General features: G+C 39.8%; 2 protein-coding genes across 2 annotated transcripts in view; both read left to right on the top strand.

Annotated features, from left to right (window-relative positions):
- Positions 1–1,845, top strand: part of LOC140943102 (zinc finger FYVE domain-containing protein 21-like) — a 9,264-nt gene extending 7,419 nt beyond the window's left edge. The window contains exon 7 of the mRNA XM_073392161.1: positions 697–1,845. Coding sequence (XP_073248262.1) covers positions 697–729 — 33 coding nt within the window. The 3' untranslated portion in view covers positions 730–1,845. The remainder of the gene's footprint in view (positions 1–696) is intronic.
- Positions 1,846–3,690: 1,845 nt separating this feature from the next.
- Positions 3,691–13,855, top strand: LOC140944774 (uncharacterized). Its single transcript, XM_073393880.1, has 6 exons — positions 3,691–4,015; positions 7,137–7,730; positions 11,134–11,202; positions 11,558–11,833; positions 12,174–12,408; positions 13,519–13,855. The coding sequence occupies exons 1-6, from the start codon at positions 3,721–3,723 to the stop codon at positions 13,853–13,855; spliced, it is 1,806 nt and encodes a 601-aa protein (XP_073249981.1). The 5' UTR covers positions 3,691–3,720.
- Positions 13,856–18,816: the final 4,961 nt, after the last annotated feature.

The raw sequence follows: 18,816 nt of genomic DNA, 5'->3' as shown, positions 1-18,816 counted from the left end.
AGCCAGTGCCAAAATCCTTGTTCTGGGCCCCAACCTGTGTACTAGGATTTGAATACGCGCCATGACTGGCCAGTTTAACATGCCCTTGTTGAACTTCCAATCAGATTAAAGGGAAATTCAAATTGCACTTCCCATAATTTTGGTTGAGTCCATTGGAGGCCCATAACAAACATCTCGGCGCTTCTTTGCAGATATTATTACCGTATTAATTTTATTTGATTAACTGCCCTGGGCGCTTATTAAATTTTTGGACCTTGAGAGTGGGCGCTTATTCGAGGCTGGGCGCTTATTAAATTTTCACCATTTTCAGCCAGTGAAGTATGTTTATTTTGTAACAAAACAATAATTATGCTAATGACAAAACGCGAACAAGTAACAAAGCAAGGTTTCTGTAAAATGTTCTGAAGAAAACTGCGTCCTCGGGCAAGTCTCTTATTAGTATTTATTCACTCGAGTGGGTGGGGTGGGGGTGAGCGCTTATTTGAGTTTGATTGGGAGGAGGAGGGGGTGGGCGCTTATTCCAGGGTGGGCGCTTATTTTTTTTGTGCCTTTAGGATGGGCGCTTATTCGAGGTGGGCGCTAATTCGAGGTTGGGCGCTTATTCGAATAAATGCGGTAACTGGGGTTAGATGGCTATCAAAATAAAAGAGTGACTGATGCATTGTGGACATAAAATACTCCACTTTTGTATCGTAGGCAATAAAGATGCTGTTTGAGGTGGGCAGCTAGATCAGTAAAGCCACTGAAGGAAGATGCAGATAATATAACCTTTATATGATGGGGGTTATGAGTGGTGATTGCCTTCGCAAACAATTGAAATTCTGTCATCAGAGTTTAAAATCTCTAAAGTGTTTTCTAATAGTCATGATCAGGACACTTGTGCTGAACTAAAGCATGATATTGGGATCGATCAAGATCCCTTTATTTTCTGATCAATAACAATCTGTCATCATCTGACTCAAGTATGATCACTAACACTATAATGGACAATACAATGTTGCTACCAAAAATCAAAATTTGAGATGATAATTTGAAAATTTCAACTTTTGTTTATTTAATTAAGAAACAAGGTCTCTCGGGAGTTTTTTGCTATAGATGAGAAAACAAAACAACAACAAAAAAAACTGCAAGGAAGAGCAACTTTTCTATTACAGCATGAATTCACACTGTCCCGTAACAGTGTCATAATAAATGCTCAAATCGGGGCTGCTGAAGGCCATTCAGATTGGAGAATGTATTGTTGTTATAATTACAATAAGTCTAGTAATTACCACCCTTTTACTTATAGAGTTGTATATAATGGAGATTTATATAACTTTTCTGTCTGTGGATGAAATCCAATGGTCGATGTCACCATTCAAATGAAACCTTCTTGGCTCCTCTTTTGCGTGGTGCTATCTGTTTTTGGTATGTAACAAAATAGAATAATTTTTTTCTAAAAGTTCAAGCTCTTTTGATAGTGAAAGGGTTAAATAAACAGTTAGTAGCAAAATTATAGCTTCTTGCTTATCCATAAGCTCAAAGTTGTTGAGATTTTTGAGCAAATACATGTAGATTACAGAAAATTCGTTTGGAAAAAAGAGGAGCATTTTTTCAAGAAGAAAAATACATTTAATAGTTTAATATATACTTTTTCGAGAATTAACATCATAGTGAATAAGATTTGCTGCTTAAGTAATAGCAATATTTTCAGGTGAAACTCCTTTTCCAAGAAGAATAATTTCTAGGTGTTTCTGCCCTTGTAGCATAGCGTATGGCTAGAAATAAAACTTGTAAGTAGCAACTTGATTACGAAATTGTTGTTAACTTTCTGTATAATTTTAAGTCTGGATTATAATAAAATTCGAGCAATTTATCGTTGTCTTTTTCTGCTGGTGTTTAATTTTTAAGTTCACCCGGATGAGTGTTTATTCACTTGTCTTTGCTGATCTCTTTCACGGTGTCTCACTCTCCTTCACATCAGCGTCAATTCTAACAAAGTCGGGGTACTGGAACGAGGAGAAACTGTCGAGACTTGGGGAAATAACTAAAAAGGAATTCAGTTGAAGGCCCGGGATATTGATCAGAGAGGAATAATTGCTTTACATCATCATACCTCTGGGCTAAGTGTGAATCTTTAAATACTACCGAAATCAGTAGCTATTAACAACCCGGGAAAAAAACCGATCGTTCGTGAACAAAAGCACACATTTTAAGCCAATTGAAACATTTCAGTATACACGCTTCTCCCCATGATCTTGGCACGCATTAGGGCGCAAAAAGGCTTTATCAAGTGTAAAGGCGAGGCTGCGGCTATTCAATTCGAATACGGGGAGGCTCCGCCCCGAAGTTTAACCCCTTGACCTTTTATCCGGGCTTTTATACCATTTAGAAAGAAAACGTACCCCTTTCATATCCCTTTTATTGACAAATGGTTCTCCTTTCACAAGCCTAGTTTAGAACTTAAAATTTGCATCCCTTTTAACTGCTGTAAATGCACTGTCTTAAAAATATGCTGAATAAATCACAAAACCAGGCGTTTTCTCGACTTTGTCACAGTCTGAAAAGCATCTGTTAGCCCTTTTGGGAATTTTTACCGACCTGCCGGGCCTTACCCGGGGCACTAATGCATAAAAGCCATGATACGTGTCACCCTGGCGTTTATATATCGAGCTGACCCAACAAAAAAGGAGTTAACAGAAATATACCGCTCGCATCCTGTTATTAAAAACTCGATTGGTCAACTGTAGCCTAGTAAGCCACAAAATAATAAAACCTTCCTGTTGGCAATTAGCCTGTGTGGCAGGCGTTCGAAAGGGAAGGAAAAGGGGAATCTGGGCTCTGGGGCGCGCGAGGAAGGAGGGCACGTTCAGCCTGTCACACAGGCTAGTTGGCAATTCGCCTGTTTATTAAACACTATTATTAATTTACCGCAAAATGTATAGGTGCTCTGTTAAAAAAAAAAACTGATGTGCCTTATTCGAGCGCCAATTTCAAAGTATAATATTGGTCACGAAAGTACTCAAATTGAGGACATGTCTCTTTGAGTTATGTGTGCTCATTTCCATAGCCAGTGTACAGACGCCCCTTTCTCTCCAAAAAAAAAGAAGACTAATCGGGGAGAGAGCCTGGACTCTCCAATTTTTTTCTAGGAGAGGGGACTTCTGTACACTGGCTATCGTTAGGGACTTTAAGATGCCACGACGGCGACGACAACGAGAACGTCAAAAAAGCAATAGGTTGAATAGGCAAAACAACAACTCTGCACGTGCATCACGCTTTTTTGTACACTTCTTTGCCGTCACTGCACGACTACGACGGGAAAATGCCTAATTTCACGTTTTATGGAGGACGTTAACAGACGACAGCTGAAGTTTCTTCCTCTTTCTAAACTTGAAATTCGGCTCAAAAAGAGTTCGCTTGCATTTGACAAAATAAATGAGTTTGAGTAATCGGCCGGATAGAGATTGCAAGCACGCAAATTCACTTTTCAAGCGACTCCCTATATTCCAATGAAGTACGGTGTACGTAACACTGAAACTTTGACCAATGCAACACGAGAATGTAAGAATACCGGTAAGACAGGTCAACATTCAGGGTAGCTTCACGTCAGTTGTCATATCAACCATATTTTTTTTAGGCCAAATTTTCCGGTAAAGGTATATTTTTGGTGGCAACTTTCCCACATGAAACGTTCGTCTCTGTGTGGCTGTGAAAGAAAGAGATTGTAGAGCTGAAGAAATGAAACCCTTAAACACCTCAAGATCTCATCGACTCCTTGATTTTGTTCCATCTGTAAGGCCATCGTTTCTTTCTGTGATGTTAGTTTTTGTTTGCGGATGCCTCTGGGTGAAGAATACAACAATCAACGAACGACTTGTCGCGCTGGAATCTCGCATTCACTGTTTTTCCTGCGTTAAGAGTATTTCTATCGAAAATCTTGACAAGATGACTCTCTCGCCGGCGAAAGATACCGCAAAAGATCTTTACAAGAATATGCAGACACATGTTTCAGAAGGGATCGCCTCTAACTCAGGTAAAATCGATGCTTTAGGTATGATTATCCTATCTCAGTCATAGATGTCGTAGTTTGACTGAAAGAAACTCCCGCTATTACGGGCTCTCGCTAAAGAGGGCACTAACTCAAGGTCCCGAGATCCGCTATAAAGGTACAGTGTTCTCTCCAAATTTTAGCTCAGCGGGTAAGGGACCATTCATGCCCCAGAGGTGCACTTTTCTGGGGAGGAATGGGGCCCGGGGGGGACTCCGCATGTGAAAGGGTGGGGATGCTCGTCGGAAATTTTGAATTAAACCTCTTTTTTCACGTGCAACCCTAAACGAGACCTTCACGGCTAAATATGATGGCGTTTTACCCAGAACACCTTAATTGAGACCATAATCCGACATTTACACCCCTAAGCGAGACGACGAGCATCCTCACCCCTTTCATATGCGGAGTCCCCCCCCCCCCGGGGGGAATGGGGGTAGTGGAGTGAGAGTAGGCTTTGGTAGATTGTGCTCGAAAAAAAAGCATATTATGCTTTTAGCAGTGCTCATATTTTTTAGAAATTATGCTAAAATTATGCTACTTTCTGGAAATTATGCTCTCTGTCACCGAAATTATGCTACTTAGATTTTACACTGATTTTAAGGAAAATAAAGACCATCAGTAGCTTAACTCTATCAATTTTGTCTTTAATGAACATTCATATAGTCCACCTTCCAGTCTTTAGCATGGCAAATACGCATGTCAGGCATGTGCACACATAATCTCGCTTTTTTGTCACTTTTAACTTCTCTTGCCTGCGGCATGTTTTTTGGAAGCCAAGTGGTTTTTGAGAATGCGGTTTTTAGAGCTCAATATCTCCTTACACCCATTGCAAAACAGTTTCCACCTCCAAGACACAAATTTTCCCCCTTCGATTCGATCACGAGGACTCATGTTCTTTGGATCTGAGTTACCTCTTTCCTTGTACTTCCCGGTATTAATTTTAGGAACACGTTCTCTAGAGATTAAAGCTCTCGGTACGGCACTGGAAGAAGTGGAAGTGGTGGAAGTGGATGTACTCGAGCCGCCGAGCCATATAAGCGTGATGGCCTGCATGAGTCTCAGTCTTATGCACAGGGTGACCTCTGCCGCCTGCCGGACCATATTTGACCATGGGCCTTAGCACAGACCTCAATATTTTCCAAAAACAATACAGAAATAAAATACAAACTGAATTATTCTAGAGCTATGATGGTTTTTTTTGTTTTCAGCGCATAAAAGCTCGGATTATGCTAGCAGTGCTCGAACTAAAATAAAAGCTTAAAATAATGCTCGTCTTGCTGAATTATGCTTAAAATTATGCTAGCACAATCTACCAAAGCCTAAGTGAGAGACATGAGTAGCCAAGTTCTTGGAAACGTCATTCCCTCATTTTAAGACCTCTTTTACGCAAATCGGCCGTTGGTATCTTTAGACAACAACTTAAAACGTTTGCTCCCAATAATTTTACTCTGTATTCACTGTTTTCTTTCCAAAATGCGTTGCCCATAAAAAGAAAAGCTGTGTATACTTAAGCACTTTTCCATATATTCATTCATTTCCTTGATCGGATCGGATCGCACCTTGCGTATTTTTTAAAACTACTTATTTCATTTTAGTAAACCTTCAAGCGGTTGCAGGCGGTAAGAAGTGTTGCTTCAGGAGGTAAATTGTAGCGACTACCGCCTGATAAGGAGAACACTGAGGTAGTTAACTGTATTTCGCCTTTTGAAAGAAGAAATCCTCAATGCATCCCTTCCCAACCCCTCTGCCCTCTGCAAAATATAGCATGACAGTATAACGTGACTGATATGACCTAACCAGAAATTCCAAAAATTATTGTCGTTCTCCGCTTATAAAATTTAAACAAGACAGGGTCAATTTGTTCCTTAAAAAACCTCGCAAAGAAAATTAAGTTTCAGTTTTCACATTTCTGTATGATATTGCATTTAAAGCCCTTCTAACTATCCAAGTTAATATGTTTCTATTTGACGGGGCGATCTACAAATAGCATTCCTTCCTTGTCATCTTGTAAGGAAAGACTTTTCACACGCAGGGAGAGTATTCCATCAAATTGAAACTTTTCCAAGGGGACCGTGGGAAGGCATTTTTTTTGCTCCAGCGCAGGCTAACAACATCATCGACTACTGTATCTAGATAATCATTGGGCGTAGATATAGAGGGAAAAATAACTCCACGCAATTTGTTTTGTTCGCTCCAATTCGACTTCCATTTCTGTTTGCAAGACGACCTGAAATGACCGGTCCCCTCCCTGCAAATATCGGCACCATTGAGGAGAGAGTAGGACGCAAAGCCTTCTGGGAGATCCATCGGCCATTTTGTCTTTTTTTGAAACAGATTCGAACCATTTCTTGATTGGGCGTTGCCCTCACGGGCAGTACAATAATAACAAAAGTGGCTATTGTTTATACCTTGTTCTGTCTTTCTTTCTTAATATAAGACGGTGATAAGAGGCCTTATGATCACAATAACAATCCAAAAAGAAATGCGAGATTCACACAAAGAGCTACGAAGTAATTACAAACTAGAAACCTCTCCTTGAGGATTGTCTGAACGAAGAGAGAAGGAACTATTGGTCTAATTGAGCGGCATTAGACCAATAGTTCCTCCTCTCCTCGTTCCGACAATCCTCAAGGAGAGGTTTTTTTTTCAAGTTTTTTTTACGGTAATATATAGTACTTCTAGTTTGTAATTACTTCGTGTGAATTACTTCGCATTTCTTTTTGGATTGTTATTGTGATCATAAGGCCTCTTATCACTGTCTTATATTAAGTAAAAAGCATCGAAGTTAATTTTTTGGTGCACCAAAAAATTTATCGCGGGTCTTAATTACGTAACCCTTTTCCTTCCCTTTCGAACGCCTACCATGCACGTGGGTTTTTGTTCCCCGTTTTACTGTAGCTTTTTATCCGGTGTCTCTTTCCCGTAAACACTTCCATCTATGGAAAGGGACATGTCATTTTCACTCACTCTATGCTGGTGTCAGTAATTGACCTAATAACTCAGTTTAACTTTGAACGAACGTCCCAATTCGTACAACGTTGTTAAATTTATTTGTTCTTTAACCAAATCATTTATTACAATTTATATGTAACATTTCTTACTGCAGTTGTACCGTTGTCAAAAATGGCTTTTACAACCATCCGACCAAGAAACAGAAGGCACGTTTTAAACGACACTTCAGCTAGTTTAACATTACAAGACGTGAGAAAAGAAATCACAAAACATTTTCAGCAACTTATGCCCCTCAAGTACTGTACGTCAAGTGAGAAAGTATGCCCCGCAGGTCCCCCTGGACTTCCTGGTCCCACTGGGGCAAAAGGACCCCGTGGTAGGAGGGGACCAAAGGGGAAAAGGGGGCCTCAAGGTCCCATGGGACCACCTGGAAAATCCGGAAAAACAGGAATGACGGGTCCTGCAGGGCCGAGAGGAGAAAAAGGAGACAAGGGAGAGCCTGGGCCGAAAGGTGTGCCTGGACCGCCTGGAATGCCTGGAAAATCGATATCTGCTCCACAAGTAATGTTGTCGCCGGCAGAACGGACACGAGATGAAGGAACAAATACAGCTTTTTATTGTACAGTTGGAGGAAATCCTCCCCCTGCCGTCGAATGGCGATTCAAGGGCAGAAAGCTTCTGTCAGGAGCAAAATATTTGATAAAAGGAGGAGAGTTGATCGTTAAGAATCTGAACTACAGCGATGCAGGTAGTCAGGTCTCTTAGTGCAAAATATAGGCCGGATCGTTACAGACGTGACAAAAGTGCCAAATTTGGCACAGAGCTTCCTTAGCACCTGCCGATTAATACTGGAGGGGGTGCCCGTTACAAACGGTCCTAATTGCAGATAAAAGGGGGGGGGGGGTTAACTTTCACCTATAATAACAGATTGGGTGCCCTGTGGTGAGTACTCTTCTTGTTTGATTTGGCTAAGAAACAATTGTTTCAAATTTTTAAGTTTTTTAATTGGTAATGTTTAGTTGTGGTTACACTATTCAAAATAGTTTTTACATGTATATAATACTGATTAGTGCCCAGTCTCCACACGGTAAGTGTGACCATGTTCACTGTGCAGCTATCAGTGTCACTTTTAAGACTTGCCAGTGATCGTATCATTACATATCAATTTAAACAGATCACAAAGCCAGCTTTCAAAGATGTCATACAATAACATAAAACCCAAATATATCACATCCTAAACGATAGAATTGTTAAATTTTGACATGCCACATGAACGACCTCATAAACCATAACTGGCAACGCGCCCACTTTGTAATTGTGCAGCTAAGATTATATTATAGTTTGCTTCGTTGGTAACCCTGTCCTTGAGATAATGATTAAAACATGTCAACCTCGTCCTCAGGGGGAAAAGGAGGAGCAAGGGTGGCACAGTTGGTAAGTGCGCACCCTTCGGTGCGCGAGGTCCCGAGTTCGATCCCCGGTGTCATCACATCCATATTTCAACTTCTCTCCTTTCTGTGTAGCTTTGACTAGCTTTGAATACCCTTAAAACGGAGCATTAATGGAGAGAGGGGGGCAAAAGGAGCGCACCGTCGACCTCAAGTTTATCAGTTATTACTACTGTCAGGAGTTATTGACATAAAATATGGTCGCATTACCTTTTTCTACCTTTTTATTACGCCCTGGGGACGAGGTTGTAAAACATGCTTCTCCAGGAATTTTGAACACTCTTTATTTTTTACACATCTGCATTTACAAAGCAGTGTATGAGGTCCCTGCATGCCTAGACACCTGTACGGAGCTCATTCACTTCAGAGCCCTCGCACCAGAGTGTTAATGGTAGGTCTACACGATCTTTCAAAAAAAGGAAGGTCGTCGCGTGCGTCTACAAACAAACTAACTTCAGAAGAACTGAAAGTTACAGGAACATGGCCTCTTTTAGCCAACCAACGATGCATGATTTATGAAAATGAATGTAATTTGTTTGATGCAATTAGGTGAATACCCCGTGGTTACGAAATCTTACGATCATGAATTCCTCAAGGGCAATTCAGTTACCAACTTTTCACAAAATAATGATGTGGAAAATTACAGAAAATACCAAAACAAGCAAGGGTCAACAATAATTATGGCCTGGTCCCGTATAATAATGGAGTGGTCATAATAATGAAGCCCATCAGCCCCAACTTTGACCACTTAAACAGATTTCTGACAGATTACATACCGCAAAGTTTGCATTCATTTATGCCTATGTTGCCAGACCAGGAGTCTAGACATCGGCTCCTGGTCACACCTTGTTTTTATTGCTGAATATAATTCTAAAGAGCTTTCCGAAATATTTTGTTAGCAGCTAGGGGTGTTTTGAACGTGATTGAAATTTAGACATGGTGACAAAAACGAACACAAAAAGTAGTCACAAAACGAGACGCATGAGACAACCGCAATCTAATATCCGTGTTACACCGATATAATGGCTCCTTTGGCTGCTATGCTGAGGTTTTTGAAGATGGAAGTAGCGTCACAGGTAGTCCCGGGTTAGGTATACCGTTACCGGTTTCACGGTTCCTGAGACTTAGGGCTTGTTAACATAAAGGTGGGGGACCCCAGGTAGGTGAGGTAACCTGCTTAGGTGGGGTAAAAAAATAACCCTCCCTTACATGCAATCTTACAACCCTGCCATCCTGAGGAGCACTTTCTCAAGATTATTGAATGGTCGCTAAGTAAGTAAACGAGAAAAATGCTGGCAAACCACATCTACGCTCACTTCTACGCTCTACGTCTACGCTCACTGCTCGTGCTGCAACCTTCAGTGTTGTGGCTTTCTATTGTTACCTTAAATAATTATGTGAAGCCACGCGGCGTCAAAGTGAATTTTGCGCGAATTTGATGTATCACGAATCCGACCCCGACTAGCCTGGATTGCCTCACCTTGAAACGTTGACATGGCAAAATTTGACCTCAGCTGAAAGGGTTACCCTATGTCGCAGAACGGGCTACCCACCTTGAAGGGTCACCCCACCTATCATGTAAACGTGATGCCCACCTGGGGTCCCCTCCTCCATGTAAACAGGCTCTAAAAGTTAGCCCAGCCCCCTTTCTACAGTTTCAGCAGTTACACCATTTATTATTTGAGTCAATCTTGTATTACTTGAGTCTCACTTTTACGACTTGATAAGCTGTTATTATTTTTGGACATGAGTGCTTCAGTGCCAAATGTAGAGGCTTCATGATAAAATGTGCTGTTTTTTGAAGCTTGGGCTAACTTGTTTTTTTTTTTTCGTTTATGAGACCAGATTCTTTTCTGTTTATTTAATTTTGCTTTGTAAAGCTTAGACAAACTGCGGGAATTGTAAATGATATGATTTGTGCCACGATGCTTGCTTCTCTGTCAAAACATGCACATGTGTCCAGCAGATAAAGAGAGACTGAAAGGCATCCAAGCCTATGTTAAGCTGAAAAATTAATTACCTCCTTAGGAAAGAACTATTTTGGGTTCTGTCATTTCGTTATTTGCTCTTCGTAAACAGCTGTCATAAATCCCTGATAATATGTGATACAACAGACTCTTTGACAATTTCTTTTTTCTGAAATTTTGTGTGTGAATTGCTATGCCATACGCTTTCTTTAGCTTAAAGTGACATGTAATGACAAGTAATACTTGATAAATAAGGCTTAAGCCACACAATAAGGCCTCCTCTAATTGAAATACATTAGAAAAGGAGAAGAGAACCCCAGAAGCTGAGTACTTGCAAGTTATGAAGCAAAGACGAGGCCATCTTAAATATGACCTATGAAAATGTGGGCGGACTGTGGACTTGGTTTAAGGGCACAGTAATAATCAACTTAATTATACAATCAATAAGCTGATAATGGATGGGAATGTCAGATGTTCGAGTCAAATTGTTGTTTACAACATGAGAAGGGCATTCTGAATGATTTAAGATATTAAATAACAATTTTCAATCAAAACACCACAGGGACCCCACCGGGAGAAATTTACAATAATTAAATCCTGTGTAGCACGCTTCAGTGACATATTTGCATTGGGCACCCCCTCTAATATTAATGGTACTGCAATAAGCTATCGCTGTGCAAAGTTTGGTGCTTTTGTCAACTCTGTAACGATCCTGACCTTAAGAGACCTGACTAAGGGCAGTACACATGTCACGCCAGGAACATTCTTGGATCTTCTGAGGCCACTTGTAATTTTTCTGTTCGAGGTAAGATCAGAGAATAATTGAAACTTTATTTTTCATACTTAGTTGCTTAGTGATGATATATTTTATGCCTGTAAAGGGCGCTGACTGGATCACACCCTTGTTAGTGATTTTGCTGGCAGATCTCTTTTTTTCTTTTTTTCTTTTTTTTTCTCTGTTATTTGTTTGTTTTCGTTTGCTTTTTTATTCATTTTTTGTCTTACTTACAATAATTTGTACAAACAATAATTATTATATAGTATTTAGTTTTTAATATAATAACGTAAAGGTAACATAGAAACTCCGTCGTCCAAAAGCTCGCAATTGTTTTCTATTCGTCGTTATATACATATTATTTGCCGTATACATCTTCTGTCAGGTCTTCCAGTCTTCACAAAAGTTCCACCGTCACCCGCCACGCCAGTACAACGCAGTACCTTTCAGGCAGTTTGTCAAGCTGAAGGATTCCCTCGTCCCGTAATAAGCTGGAGAAGAGTTGGAATGCCTTTTCCAGGTGTACGAACTGAGCTAAACAATGGTACACTAACCATTAAGAACTTGATTCTTGCTGACAGCGGTTTGTACGACTGCATCGCGACGAACGCGATGGGAACAAAGAAGACCAGAATCAACGTGGTAGTGCAAAGAAAACCCGGTAAGCTCCGTGATATATTGAAAGTAGTCTTTAAGCAGGGGTTTCAATGCGGATTTGATTTTTTTTCTGATGTTACGCCGTTCCCTGAAATCTTCCGCTGAAACAGCCAAAAACGGCGTGCTCCATTTTCTTTCCACCCGGATTTCCCGGAAACGTTTTGTGAACAATAACAAGTAAGTTTCAGCTATAAAAAAATTTTAAGGCGGGTCTGCTGCCGAACCATATCCCTGGGCGTAATATTTAAGGCTTAGATTTTACTTGAAAAGACAATATGCTCCGTGTTGACATTATTCATTAGAGCTTTTAGTCTCAAAAAATTTTTTTTTCGACGTTTGTTCAGATTTAGACTCCGCAATAGTGGGAAATAACAGAAATTACTTGAGGATTTTAAGAGGCTGGCTGTCCCCTGTGGCACGAAGCGTGAATTCCGCCTGGAAGCGTTGTTGGCGTGCATCTGTGGACGGCTGGGCTGCAAGTACATTTCACTCACGATGTGATGGCAAAGGACCAACTGTAACAATAATAAGGGTCGGGAGATATATTTTTGGAGGATACACCAGTGTTTCATGGGGTAAGTGGACATTATGAACAGGGATAATCTTACTACCGTTACTAGCTTTGTTATAAAGCTAAAAACAAAGTTACATATTGAGGATACACTGATAAAAGCGTTGTTTTTATGGATCTTCTTCTAGCTTTGCTCTACCTCTTTCCTTCGCATCCCATCCCCATTCTCTCTCCAAGTGTGACGATATATTTAAAGCATAGACTGCATATTTTCTGAAATGACAGAGTTGCTTGTAGACTAAATCATTCAAGGATCCGGTCCAGTCGGTGACTCCTTTGACAGTGCTTAGGCATGTAACTGAGGGCGCTTACTGTTTTCAATTTTTACCTGTTTCACTCTCAAAATATCAAAATGACCTGTTCCAGTGACCATTTTTTTTGTTGGTGATTGCCCATATTACGGCACTGACCTCTTAAGGAGGTATTAAAAAGTCAATTTTTATCCTGTGTATTTGAGACAGAGAAAGGATTACAAATTTAGATGTAACTTTCAAATCAAAAGGAGTATTACGATGGAAAGATTAGAAATATCTTTAAAAAACCTAAAATCGATGGAAAGAGGATTAGGGGCATTGCGAAATTACTAGATTCAAACAAACTTTGGAAGGGTGAAAAAAATAATTTAAATGACCACGGATTAAAAGGCTGAGCTCTGGAAGAAAGGAAGGTGAGGGGGGGGGGGGGGGGGGGGTTCTCAATCGCAATAAAGTAGGAGTCGTAATCGGAGACACAAGCCAGACGCAGAGGAGTAAACAACAAAAATCGAAGCTGTTAGGGTGACGGATTCAGCTGACTCCTCAATGCGCCTAAAACTTAGAAAATGTACATAAGTGTAAATGGTGCTGTGGCCTTTTTGTAGGTTGTTCGTTTATTATTTCTTATACTTTGATAACTGTGATTGTAGAGTTAAGAGTTGCTTTGTTTTGTTTTGACAAATAAAAACTGTCAACTACAACTCAAACAAGTTTATATGAGAAAGTAAACTACTCTTAACAAACATATATTTCGTGACTGTGTGACTCTGTGTACAAGGGAGATGGTTTCGCAAGTGAGTATCAAGATGGCGTCGCTAGTGACAGCTGTTTTCCATTTCTTTTCTCTCTGATAGATTCCAGCAGTAAGTATATATATCAGTACGACTCCAAAGCCTTATTTCTGTTTTCACTGGTGAACAAGCCAGGATGGGCACCTGTTAAACTGCCTCAAACGGGAAAATATAGTTCTAGCCAATATTCGATCCGTTTTCATTCATCGTATGGACCCACATTCGGTGGAGGACATGACATTTACATTTCCAACTCCGCGTCATCCAATAGCTATTCATACAGCCAGCTTGGCTATACTTACAGCCCACCGAGCGGGTACAGCTACGGCAGCACCTTCGCCAAAACATTCCTGGCAGGAACTTCCAGCTTTACTCCAGACGAAGTAGAAACCTTTTACGAGTCAAACTAAAAGAAAAAGAAATTAACAATAGGCCATGTCGATTTTGATGTTAATTCCTATAGTCTGCAATGTAATTACGTCGTTAAAAAAAATTGACTTAAAACTTGTCCTGTATCAGTATGCGTAAGAAACGATAAAACGATAAAAAAAAAATAAGACCTACAAACAAAACAAAAGTCTTTTTCTATAGTGAAACCTAAAGCAAATATACCACAAATATAACTATCCTTATATGTACTAAATGTCTTTTCAGTGTTTAACCATTAAACACTCGTCACATGTTCGCCTCTGATTTCGTTCTTGATTTTTTTAAACAATAGACAAAAGTTTACCAAAGAAATCAATAACTGAATAATACATCAAAAAATATATATTTGATAAAAAGCAAAAACTTCAAAACAAATTTGCAAAGGTTAAAAATGAAAACTAAGAGACGAAAAGAAAAATTGAACCCTAGACTTCGTTTTGGTTTTGAATATCTGTCTCGAATTCTTCTAACCTCTTTCGTGTTTATATCAGGCTATGCAAACACGGAAAACGTCTTCTGTTACTTGAATATTTAGTGTAATCGAACTAGAGCCAATCACGATTACAAGCTCTGTGTAAAAGTTGCCATCCTAAACTGCTACAAATATTCTTTCTTTGTACGGATCGTTATGCGTGGAATAATAACCTCTAGATATCCCCTTTCGAGAAATGTTTTGTAACTTTAGTTTTTATTTCTGGAGTAAAGTATTCTATTGTATTATAACATCATTGGCGGCTGTAATTCTTAGCCCCCCGTCCACTAATAGGTTTTCGTTTGAAAACTCATACATTTCGATTTCGTCCGTCCACACTACCGTGCCGAGCGTTTTCATCGAAAACACATAGATTTGAAAATTTGAAAATACTCTTGAAAGTGGATCAAAACGAAAACGCATTCACATCGTATTAGAGTGGAAGGTCGAAAACATTAAAAACGCATCAAAATGAAATTGATGACCAAAATATCGCAGGTGCTTTTGTTTGTAGCCATCCTCGGAGACGCAGGGGCAGTCAGACGGGTCGGGAGCAAAGGCGCGACGGAAGTCATTTCAAGCACAGGCGAAAAAGCCCCTGGGTACCGACTCTCACCGGACCACTCTCCAAACGATCAAGCGAATGTGTAGCTCCTGATTGGGCACAAAAAATTCTTTGTATTATTGCGCCCAATCTGACAGCTGACAGCCACGAAAACGTCGCAGGAAAAGTGAATACACATTTTTTCAGTCTCTATCTTGATTATTCCAACTCACTTACTTTGTCAAATGCACGCGAACTCGTCTGGAGGTGAATTTCTATCAACCATCTCCAAGTTTATAAAGGGAAAGAAACTTTCGTCGTTGCTTGTTTACGTCCTTCACAAAACGTGAAATTGGGCATTTTCACGTGGTAGTTGTGCAGTGACGGCAAAGAAATGTACAAAACAGCGTGATGCACGTGCAAAGTTGTTGTTTTGCCTTGTCAAGCTATTGCTTTTTTTACTTCCTCGTCGCCGCTGCATCTTAAACTTCCTATTATTTACGATACATTAGGGCCATTTATACGAGGAAAAATAAGACGCGTCTTACATAAGACACGTCTTAAATAAGACGCGAACTTTCCGTATAAACGGCACATTTCGTCTAAAATAAGACGCGGCTTAGCTAAGACGCGTCTTATTAGATAAGACATGCTCGTATAAATGGTACAGTTCGCGTCTTATTTAAGACGCGTCTTATGTAAGACGCGTCTTATTTTTCCTCGTATAAATGGCCCTATTGTGATCCGTCAGAAACAGAATTTTCTCAGTGCAAATTGAATTGCTCATGCTGATAGCCTCCGAAACGTTTTTCGACTCATCGGTAGTTCCTTCGTTTCTGGTTAGGAAAGCTTGGTGAACGAACCGGGCAACTGTGCCGAGATAATATTAGGGAGCTTAAGCAACGACGACGCGGACGGCAACGAGAACGGTAAAAAAGCGATAGGTTTAGATTAGCAAAACAACAACTTTGCACGTGCATCACGCTTTTTTTGTACATTTCTTTGCCGTCGTTGCCCGACTACAACGTGAAAGTGCCTGAATTCACGTTTTGTCGAGGACGGGAACACAAGACAACAACTTTCTTTTCTTTTCCTGAACTTTGATACAGTCCTTTAGAATTCAACTCCAAAAACATTTGCCAACATTTGACGAAGTAAACGAGATGGAATAAGCGCGATAAAGTTTGAAGTAGCGCGACTTCACTTTTTAAGTGACGTTTTTGTAGCCGTCGCCGTCGTTGTTGCTTAAGCTCCCTAATACCCGTCGTGTACGAACTCACGCAAACAACTCAGGAGAAACTGTTCGCCCATTGGGCACAATAATACAAAGCATTTTTTGTGCCCAATCAGCGGGAGCCAGCATTCGCTTGAATGGTTTCAATTTTTTATCATTGATAGCGTCACGGTGAAAGCCAGCAAAAGTTTTAGCCGATTTGCGCCGTTTCGCCGTGATCTTTGAGAGAAGTTCATGAACATGGTATGCGATCAATATCGAAAATTATCTTATTAAAAAGCAAACTTTTAAAGTTCAATTGAAGTTCTTCAGTGGAAAAAATTACTTTGAAGTTTTTAAATATTAATGTACGTGATTTTTTTTAGTTTTCTTAGCCCATAGTGGAGAGAGGCAGTGCGGCAGTTGTTTTCCCGTTTTGTGAAAGGAAAGCAAACAGGAATAAATTTAGAAGACTGACAACGTAGTTTTAAATGTGAATAATTTTAAACTTTACTTTATTTGAAATATTTTTACCTTTATTTCTTAAGTCTACTGTGGAAATGCTCCGTATACATTAGTCGACTTCAGTTTTGTGGAAATCAATACATAAAGAAAGGAAACTGGGAACGAAAGTTCCAAAAAATATATTCTAATACCAACAAAGTATAGATTGTAAATAAATCTGTTTCAGGGTGCTACTAGCCCGAGTAGACGGGTACTCTTGACGACGGTGCATACACTGCAAAGCTGACTAATTGTAAAGACAAAATGCCACATTGTTGTGGAAATCAATACATAAAGAAAGGAAACTGGGAACGAAAGTTCCAAAAAATATATTCTAATACCAACAAAGTATAGATTGTAAATAAATCTGTTTCAGGGTGCTACTAGCCCGAGTAGACGGGTACTCTTGACGACGGTGCATACACTGCAAAGCTGACTAATTGTAAAGACAAAATGCCACATATTTGTCTTTAAGACAATTCCTCTACGACAGTGGTGACTGCAGCGATGTATTTTTCTTGTTTGTCTTATCTATAAGTGACTCAAAAAAGAACAAAAACCCTTCTAATGTATTTTCCACCGCCTCAGTGCAATTTTTTCCTGGGTGCGAAACAACAATAGAGAAACTTTAGGGCGAGAATGTTGAAGATTATCAAGGCGAAGGTCCAAAACAATAATGCGAAGTTCATGACTGCCATACCAGGCAACACCGTCGATATAATAGCAGTGTAGGGAGTTGCCCGGAGGAGTTGTCGTTCGAATTCCTCGAACTTTATGTTCAATTTCGCTCCCTATAATAGCAAATAGCTGAGAAACGTCTAAAAGTTCAAGAATTTCCTCATTTTAATTTGCTTGATGCATCTGAGTGAACAGCAATATTTGTAGTTTTCCTCGAAACAAATGTTCCACACGTACATGGTCACTGTCACCAGAAAAACTATTTGATAGACAAACTGACATGTCATCTAAGGAAACAGGTATCTGTATTTGTTTTCTTTCCTGAAGCAGCAGCTTAAAAGCCTGAGACCATTCCTATATTAGAAAAAATCCTATGCAGTGAAGAGCTACAATTACAAGCAAGAAAAATGGCAGATTCATATCCTTTCCCAGTCGATCATTATTCTACAAACCGTACTGTTGGACCAACACACTGAATCAAGGCGGGCTTATGAAAAGGCCTTCAAGGCCGGAAGGCCCGAGGGCACTAACTAATGGTAATAACTAATGGCCTGTGTGGTACGGCGCATGTGCAAGTCGCGACAGTAGCTATTGTTCAATTTTGTATTATTTCCCCATTTTTCATATATTCACCTGTGCTATTCCCCCGAAAAATGCATGTTGCAGATTAACAACCCTGTTCTGCTTTGAAACAAATATTTACCTTCGTGTTTGTCTGACTTTTGCCACTTTTGTTATTGCAATCATGACAGAAGTGAGCAATTCGCTAAATTGTTGACCCAATGCCATCCACGTACGCAGACCTAGGGGCGATCAGTTAGGTCGGAATAAACGGCGGCGAAAGTTTTTAACAACAGGCAAGAGAGCCCCTGGGAGGCTACTCTTAACGAAACAATTCTACAACTCTTGCGGATGCTTGTCCAGTATATACAGCAAAAACCCGCATATAAGAACCTAGTGATTTAAGAGCCTACAGGCTGAATTTGGCATTTAAATACCCAAAAATATAAGAACCTGTTCAGCCTGGCAAAGAAAAATAGGTCCTTATTTAAAACAGTCACTCCAATTTTGATGGGAAAAATTCTCGACAAAAGATAATTGTGTATATGTTTTCTTTAATTTACATTTGTTTGGAGTTTCACTAGAAGTATGTTAGAACTTATGTTTTCCATAAAGCTACCTTGCAAATATAGACGATTTTAAATCTTTTAAATATCTTATTTAAAAAATGTGGAAATGTATTGATGTTCTTCTTGGAACTTGAATGTTGCCATTTTGTATTAGTCGTACAATATTTCTGCCAATGGTTACACTATGACAATCTCTGAAAAATAAGAACCTTTTAAGAACCTAATCAGCCTGAATTGTGAAAAACTATGTTCAGCCTGACCTCGAAAATTCTAAGTTCTTATATGTGGGTTTTTACCGTACTTCAATTTAAGAAAGACACTACCTGTTTATATACCTGAAGCATGAAAAAGGGCACCCAGCTGCAGTTAGGAGGAGCCTTCACGTATAGGCCATCATAGTG

This window comes from Porites lutea, chromosome 7, assembly GCF_958299795.1.
Source record: "Porites lutea chromosome 7, jaPorLute2.1, whole genome shotgun sequence".
Lineage (NCBI taxonomy): Eukaryota > Metazoa > Cnidaria > Anthozoa > Scleractinia > Poritidae > Porites > Porites lutea.
This window is presented reverse-complemented; position numbering and strand designations above follow the sequence as displayed.

Coding starts and splice junctions, on each gene's coding strand:
- LOC140944774 (XM_073393880.1), top strand. CDS start 3,721: ATGAAACCCTTAAACACCTCAAGATCTCATCGACTCCTTGATTTTGTT. Junction 11,203..11,557: donor TTGTAATTTTTCTGTTCGAG/GTAAGATCAGAG, acceptor ATCTTCTGTCAG/GTCTTCCAGTCTTCACAAAA. Junction 12,409..13,518: donor ACCAGTGTTTCATGGGGTAA/GTGGACATTATG, acceptor AGATTCCAGCAG/TAAGTATATATATCAGTACG.